The sequence below is a fragment of the Acanthisitta chloris genome, unplaced genomic scaffold, assembly GCF_000695815.1.
Source record: "Acanthisitta chloris isolate BGI_N310 unplaced genomic scaffold, ASM69581v1 scaffold4868, whole genome shotgun sequence".
Taxonomy (NCBI): domain Eukaryota; kingdom Metazoa; phylum Chordata; class Aves; order Passeriformes; family Acanthisittidae; genus Acanthisitta; species Acanthisitta chloris.
In genome coordinates, this window is record NW_008685240.1 from 21,925 (window position 1) to 30,650 (window position 8,726).

Below are 8,726 nucleotides of genomic sequence, written 5' to 3' on the forward strand. Positions count from 1 at the left end.
TGTATATTGAGTAAGAGCATGTTCCTGCATGTTTGGGACTCTGCAGCTTCCATCTTCACTTTGTGAAGTCACACTTCAGGACTTGTGTTCTGAACTCATTAAAAGCAAATGAACAAATAAGAAAAACCTGACAGTGCCTTTATAACAGTCTCTATATACTTACTTTGCAAAACCAATGAAGTCTTCATGGTTGGTGTTGATATAAGAAACCTGGATATCAATCAGCAGCAGCATCTATTAGGGGAGATAGGAGAGCAAATATAAGGGATTGGTAAGGTGGAAGAGAGAGATTGAAGAAAAGGAAGGGAAAAAACCCCAGAACTTCTGAGTTTTCTGCATTATTGAATATTGCTTTCATAACTGTTCAAGCCAAAAGCAATATTTTCTGAACTCCACCACTTCTGTTTCTGTGCTTGTTTAATAAGTTAGACTACAGAAGAGCTATTCCCTCTTCCTATTTTTTTTCCTGACAAACCTCATTTTTCACTACCTTGGCCCTGATCCACCCCATTAAGATCAATCACACACAGGCAGAGAGACTTTTAGAATTATATAACAGGGATTCTAACTCTGCATTCTGCAAGTTAAGCAAATTTCTGTCTATCTGCAGCATTCCAGCCAAGCCAGCAAGGAACACAAACTTTAAACCTGAAGAAAATGTAAGGCCCTGGATTTTATGACAAAAAGAAAATGTAAGGCCCTGGATTTTATGTACCACACAAAGAAGTGATAGGTAAGCTATCCCTGGAAGGAAGGTACAGTCCAGGTACTAGACTGGTGTGCACATCTGGCTTGAGAGATGGGCTAGCACTGAAACAACAGAATGGTTTGTGTACTTACCACTTGTCAGCCCTTCAATAGCCCAGAGACAGAACTTCATTCAACCTTGATAATCTAACTTGGCAAAGAACTTGCTAAGATATTAGCAAAAGCTCACTCATACCCTCCAACAGCTTCAAGAACAAGAGACTGCACTTTCCCCTCCATCTTTTTAGACTTCCATTTATCAGGAAGGAGCAAGGAAGAAACCTACTGCTTACCAAATGGCAGCATTTCATCTCTTCAAAGTGCATAGCATTATTTCTGTACAGCACCTCAAACACAGCATCACCCCCAAATTCTGCACAATTTCCAGAAGATATCAAACACCTCACTTGGAGCAAAAAATAGTGGGGATTTGGGTCTACCTGTGAACATATCCTCACTAGTGTTTTGATTGATTAACAATAACTGCTAACAACATAAATAATGCTATGACTATGTGGCAATAAACTATCTGACCAATTCTTGGCATTTACACAGAACTGGTACTTTGTGCTTTATTCTAGGACAGAGTCAGGTATGTGCACACAATGAAGAATGGGAAAATAAAAGACACAATTATTCTAAATTACTTGTATCTTCTCCCAGGTTTTGAGATAACTGAGTGGTCTAACCGGAACTCCCTGAAAAGTACAAGCTCAGCAAATACATTTTTTTTAAGACTACATTTGCAGCACAGACAAAAGGAAAGGAGACAAGATGTGCTGCACAGGGACCAGGACTAGAGATCCAGGACTCTAGAACAATTTAGGAGCTCTACCTAGCTCTTCTTCCACAAATATTCCTGTTGTCACACTCTGCACCCTCCAGACAACAACTCCTGCTTCAACTTCCAGTGGATTTTCCCACATATAATCTAAACTTTGCAGTTTCCTGGATTTGGAGTGCTTAGCTGGGTGATGAATCTCTAAACAAGTTAGAAGTTTTTAACTTGAAGTAAAGCTTGTCATTCCTGCAGGAGTCCCAGTACAATTGTTTGTGAGCCTCATTGCAATTTGAACATGGGATGGGCACGATAAAAACACCTGGAAACAAGGTAGGAAAAGGGCTGCTATATCTGGGCACATCCATTTCCCACAGACAGCTGTGATGGCAGAGCTAAGAGGATTCAACTGGCACAGGAACAAACCAACACTACAATCAGTCACTGCTCAACCTTTCTGTATCAATTCTACTCTTATCTGTCAAAGTTCAGTGTTAGAGAAGCAATTTTTCCTCCCTCTCTAAAATGTACAGCCTGTTGAAAAAAAAAATATTAAAAAAAATAAATTTTTCCTGTCTTACTGCACTCTCTACATAAGAACTTTCCTCCCTCACACACTTCCCTAAACTGTTAGATCTCCTGTTTATTCTCACCTGATCCTTGGTCTTCTCTTCTCTCTCACGAATGTAGCCAGCAACAATTCTTTCTGTTTCCTCACACAACCTGGGATAAGTTGCCAACTGAAACACAAAATTAATAGGCGTTTACACCTGCAGGGTGGCTTAGGTGGAACACAAACAGGGGAGCCTCCAGCCTTCCTCTTTAGAAGAAAGCAAATGCTAAAATGCTTGGGCTGAAAGCTAACCACACTGCAAGGCCTTACTTTTTATTATTCAAAGAAACTGGATAAACCCTTGGGTTGTTTCTGTGCTTTTGCTCCATGAACATCGAGAAAAAGACACTTTGGACATGTGAAACACAGCCCATCAGCTTTGGGATGAGGTTTCTCTTTCTTCTACTGTGTCTAATTCCAGACTGGCCCTTTAAATAATTTAATCTCCAAATGTCTTGTTCTTTAAAGGCTCCACCTTGTGGCAACATCTCTACAGAACGATACTCAGAAATTCAACAGCAAATTTGGCCAATGGCACTGGGAAAAGCATCTGCACAATTAGTTCAGGTGACACATGTTCCAAACTCTGACAAAAGTGAAAAAATCCGGAAACTCCTCTCAAAATGTAAGAGTGAATCTGCTTCTCTATGATCTTTGTCTTTCCTGTTTTAAGAAATATCTCCTTTTCCTGCTCCAATTGGTACAAAAAATTTGCTTTATTCAGAAAAATGTAAAGGATGTGACAGGGTATTTCTCAGCAACTTCACCACACCTGTGCTCACACCCCAGATGATCTTGCTGCTATGGGGTACCCTGCACTGAAACAGTAGCTAAGAAGTGACAACATGGTTTCAAAGAGGGAACTAGGGGCATCTCTGGACTCAAAAACACCTTCCATCATAAGACCTAAGAAGTAACAACATGGTTTCAAAGAGGGAACTGGGGGCATCTCTTGACTCAAAAACACCTTCCATCATAAGACTCTAAACAAAGGAATCAAAGAATTGAACTTTCCCAGCATTACATTGTTTTGAGAGCTTTACAGAAGTTGTAATTACTTGAGTCTTACTCTGTACATCAAGAGATGGATCAGAAATCTCCTGTAATACCATAAAAACAACATGGTTTCAAAGAGGGAACTGGGGGCATCTCTTGACTCAAAAACACCTTCCATCATAAGACTCTAAACAAAGGAATCAAAGAATTGAACTTTCCCAGCATTACATTGTTTTGAGAGCTTTACAGAAGTTGTAATTACTTGAGTCTTACTCTGTACATCAAGAGATGGATCAGAAATCTCCTGTAATACCATAAAATGCCAGACAGCTTTGTATTATCTACTGTCCCATTAGGTTTTACTTACATTACCAGCTCTATGTGCAAGCTACCTTTTTTGTGCACTTCTTGACAGTGTTGATTAACTCTTGCATCACCAGATCCACACTTTTTAAGCAAGGTCCTTTCAGCTTAACTATCTGTTTTTTAACAATGGCCTCAAACGCCATATCTGGAGTGAACAAACCTGTTCTGTGGACATAAAAGAATGTGTAAGACAGTAATAAAAACATCATGCAAGGAAGATTTTTTTTCTTTATGAATTGCTCAAACCTTCGTTTTCAGAGCTGAGTAGTAACAATCCTTACACAGACAAACTCCCACAGAACTAAATTTGCTCCTTTCTCAAAAAACCACAGTGTCATTCTGATAAAGAATATTCAAGTAGAAACATGTTTGAAAGATGAAACTACTTCAAGAGAAATGTAAGAACTCTAAAGAGTACTGATATAATGCAGAAAAGCCTCATCAGCAGTGCAGCAAACCTTAGGGAAGGGATGAGTGGCAGTTGCAGCACTCCATGCACAACCACTTGCATAGCAAATCCATAAGAATCCTAGAGCTGCACTTCTCACTCACACCAGGAAATGTGGGTCTGTACTCAGAGTCCCACATGGAGAATTTCACAGTTGGTCACTGCAGAGTATATGAACCTAAATAATGGATCCCTCAGAGCTCTAGTTGTAAACAAATGGACTTTACTTCTCTGTCACTGCTCACCAAGGTCTGTCTTGGCAGATAAATGATATAAAAAAGCGAACTACAAAAACATGCCCCAAACTATCAGTTTACTACCATAAATCAAGACCTCTCCGTCAACAAGGCAAGGAAAGCTCAATTGCTGCACCACAGCTACTGGTGTCAACCACTGGAGAATTTACTAATCAAGTGACACGAGAAACATTTCCCAAAACACTAAGAGCAACAAAGCTTGTAGGCAATGCTTTCTGAAGACATTACACCTGTATAATGTGACCTTACACACTTGATATAACTTGGCTTGAAAACATGGGAGCACTTGCCTGATACCATGTATGTTCTTGATGGCATAACTTATTTCTCTCCTCAGTTCCTTCTCATTGAATTCCATCTGGAGGAACCACAGCATACAATACCACATTAGGGGAAGTTTTGAACAAAACAGAAAGTATTACCTCTCTCAGTATAACTGGAAAACAGACAAGTTCAACTGTCAAAATAGCAATTTCTAATTACACTAAATGGCTTCATTTAGTACTTTAAAGTACTTCATTAAGTACTTTAAAACATCTTGGTGGTGAGACACTGGCACAGGTTGCCCAGAGACGTGGTGGCTGCCCCAACCCTGGCAGTGTTCAAGGCCAGGCTGGATGAGCCTTGAGCAACCTGATCCAGTGAGGAGGGGTCTCTGCCCATGGCAGGGGGGTGGGGCTAGATGATCTGTAAGGTCCATTCCAACCCCTAAATTCTATGATTCTATGATCTTAACACTAAGGCAGCAGGCAGCAGTAAGGATTGTTCAAATCCTTGATCGTTGAAAAATCATTTGAAAATGATTGAAAACTAGTTGAAATCATGCCCCCTTCCATTCCAGACACACCAACAGCTGGAATGGCTTTGCAGAGTTGACAGAGTAAGCCAGAAACAGGATTTGGAAGATGCCACTTGTTTTTTAAGCCTTATTTCTTTAAATGGTGCAACTTCTGTGATTATGGTCTGTTTTTCCTCCCCTTCCCATTCTACTGTTTTTTAACCAAATTTAAGAGGAGAGAGGTCTTAGTTATGAAATTACAAATCGTTTCTTGAAAGCAGCTAGCTGGACAAGAGGTTAGTGTTGCCACAAGTGAAAGGGTTGTTACCTAAGCCCAACCATCATAAAAAGATTTGGGTTGGAAGGGACTTGTCATCTGCTCCACCTCTCACTATGGAAGTGTAGCACTGAAAGCTGCTTTGCTTCATGCACTGAATACAGAAAGTAGAACACACAGAAAATGGGTATTTCCCATAACTCTGATTTTCATAGATAATACCTGCTTCCACACAACTTCAGCTTACCATGTGCAGTTGTTTGCCTGCCTCATCTAACCAAATGCCATTTGTGATACAATAATACAGAACATAGTATGAACTGAGACTATGATTATATTCTACTCCTTATATCTTAGACTTCTTAGCAAGTCTCAGTATCCAACACTAGAAACAAAACCAAACATCTCAATTATACCTTCATGTAATTTCTTACATAATTAAGAGCATGCTCTTCCAATCAGATCTTTTCTTGGCTGTACTGTCAGTACACACTCTCAGTACTAACATAATAATACATAAATAAACCAGAAAGCACATCAGCAAGATGATAAATACCTTCACTAGTTCAAAAGGAAAACGTTCATGGAAAATACGATTGATTTTGGCACCTCCTGAAAGTTCTAGTGTATCAACTTGATCTCCTGATCCTTCGATTCTTTTTTCAAAGTCCACTGAAAACTGTTGCACCATCCTAAATTTCAAAGCAGGGAGAAAAAACAAACAAATACAACCATTTAATTATGTCAACTACTAACTCTTACTTCAGTCCAATGTGACTACTAGTGCCTATCAAAACATATTTAGGATTTGCCAAAAGTATCTGTAACAATTGATTCAGCCAAAAGGCCAATCCATAAAACCCATACCTACACACATCCCTCCTCTCTTGCAGGTTGTAGCAGTGTATCATTTTCTCTCTTCATATATGTTGCATCTTTTTAACAGTTTATTAAACTTTCTATAGAAGTCAGCTACAAATACAGCAGGTACCAGGCTATGTTTGTGGTTTTTTAACGATCCTGGAGGGAAGGGATGTGCCATCCAGAGGGACCTTGACAGGCTTGAGAGGTGGGCCAAAGCAAACCCCATGAAGTTTAACAGAATGAAGTGCAAGGTCCTACTTCTGGGCCGTGGCAATCCCAGGCACAGCTACAGGTTGGGTGGGGAAGGAATTGAAATCAGCAGTGAGGAGAAAGACTTGGGAGTGACAGTGGATGAGAAGCTCCCCATGAGCTGCAGGGTGCACTAGCAGCTCAGAAAGCCAATGGAATCCTGGGCTGCACCAAAAAGCAGACTGATTTTGTGGATGAGACCCAAACCAGACAGTGACTTCAGCAGTGCAAAAAGCTTTCTAGTTCGGAACTTATGATAATGATTCCCAAGAATGTGCCTAGCTGCTTTCTGAAAGCACACAAACTTTTGCCATCAATTACTGCAGCAAAGATCTCAGGGTCTTAGGTACACATCATATGAAGGACAACCATCTATGACCAATTTTGATCTTGCCATCTTCAAGCTCCTCTGGACAGACAGGGTTTTATACTAGAAAAAGCAACATTCCTTATTCTCCTTTCACCTCCTTATCTCACGGACTTCTAACACAATATCCTTCCCTTGCTTGAGGTCATCTTTTTGGCAGAGAGAAGAATGTGACTATACAATCAGCAGCAGTTTCTTACCTTTGATCATCTCTGCTGCCCATCTTTATACCTTTTCCTTGTTCTGCTTTCTCTCTTTCCTAGAATTACTAAAATTAATTTAGGGAAAACTCGGATGAAATTGTAGAATAAAGTGTTCTAGAACATCAAACACAGAATTCTTTGAAGCTTGCATACAGAATCCTTAATATCCTAATCTTTAAATTTAAACCAATTAGAAAGAAGGGGGCGAAAGGCAAAACAAACCCAAACAAAGTGGAAAAACAGACAAAAGACACTCACTGCAACAAGGCTTTCGTTTTTCTGGTTGGATCTTCTGGTCTGAAGTTTTTGTATGCCTCTACTTCATGTTCTATAGAAAGCAGCTGGCTCTGGAGTTTGCTTCTGAAGGCTGGCAGGGTATCCCGAATATGATTGGTAAGTTGCTATAAAGCAAATAAAAGTCCTTTTATACAGTTAATAAAGATGAAAGCAGGAGCACAACCATTTCCTTCTGACTCCCAAGCATATCCGCCATGATCTGTGCTAGTTTACCAGTGCAGTTCCCTTTTGATCTCTGAAGCAATGGAGACTGTTAAAGAACAATATCACCTCCCTTGTGCATACACATCGTAAGGAGGCTCAAAAAATTCCTTTGTCCTCTCACCCACTGAGCCCTGTTACTACATACCAGGTGAGTTACACACAAGAGTCACACACACTACAAGTGTGATTTGAAATGACCTCTTATCATTCAGCACTGATGCCACCACTCCCATTTTGCTGGTTTTCCTAAAGCTGTTTCCCAATTCCCTACATACTTGTTTAGCAGGACAACTCCTTTACATTACAGCCACAAAGCAATGTGGAACAAGAAAGAGACTCTGAGCATCCACAGCCCATTGATGGACTTTACTCCAGAGATGGAGCCAAGTGCAGACATCAGAGTAGCTGCTCAACACTTCTCTCACATGATTTCTGCTCCCTTGTGCAAAGTATACTAAAGGGAAGAGATCTTGCCCTCATATTAGTGGCAACTTCAGCTTTTTTTTAACATTTGCTTTTTGGCTGAATACTTTCAGTTTTCATTTCTGAAAATATACCTAAAAGCACCTCAAGGTATTGGAAAACAAACTGAAGGAAGGACAAGTAGAAAAAAAAACCTTACCAGATCTGTGTTTAACTTAGTTCACTTGTTTTTGCATATACATGTTTTAATGTGTTTGGACATCACTATCAATGTCTTACCTGTGCCAGAAATTTCTCAGGAACTGTACCTAATCCTTAACTAAAACCAAACTGGACTTCTTCCACCATGCCCCAATCTTCCCAAACCTCTTCCCAGCCCCATCATACAAGGTGTAAATTTAGAATATCATATACCAAAATATATATAACTCAAATGTAAAGCTGTGCAGTAGATCCACAAGCACAAAATCAAAAGCTGGAGCTTCCCTGGAGCACCACCTTGTGGATACAGGGAAAGCAAAAAAAGTTACCTGAAACCACAAACACTAACAAGTCCCGAATATCTTAGGGAGGAAACTTAAGTTGATCTTCCCCTATATATCATCCTACACACAGTAAAAGCGACAGAAGGTCAACAGTTCCTATTGAAGCAGGTAAATTTACAAAACAGCTCATGAAATAGTTAGGAGTACATAAAGTAATGCAAGTCAGGACAGATAAGACAGTCCAAAGATATGTGCAGCTCATGCTTCAGTCTCAAAACTAAGACATGTGGATTAAACTTTCAAGAAATAAGAAGAGGCAGTACATTCTAAACAGAGACAACATTGCAGGATACAAGAAAGTTCTTGCATCCTGC

General features: G+C 39.9%; 1 protein-coding gene across 1 annotated transcript in view; it reads right to left on the minus strand.

Annotated features, from left to right (window-relative positions):
• Nucleotides 1–8,726, minus strand: part of LOC103806943 (dynamin-3-like) — a gene marked incomplete at both ends in the record, with an annotated part of 41,543 nt that overhangs the window by 16,390 nt on the left and 16,427 nt on the right. Inside the window, 6 exons of the mRNA XM_009079657.1 lie at nt 164–234; nt 2,179–2,265; nt 3,527–3,665; nt 4,496–4,563; nt 5,817–5,952; nt 7,202–7,344. Of these exons, the coding sequence (XP_009077905.1) occupies nt 164–234; nt 2,179–2,265; nt 3,527–3,665; nt 4,496–4,563; nt 5,817–5,952; nt 7,202–7,344 (644 nt within the window). The remainder of the gene's footprint in view (nt 1–163; nt 235–2,178; nt 2,266–3,526; nt 3,666–4,495; nt 4,564–5,816; nt 5,953–7,201; nt 7,345–8,726) is intronic.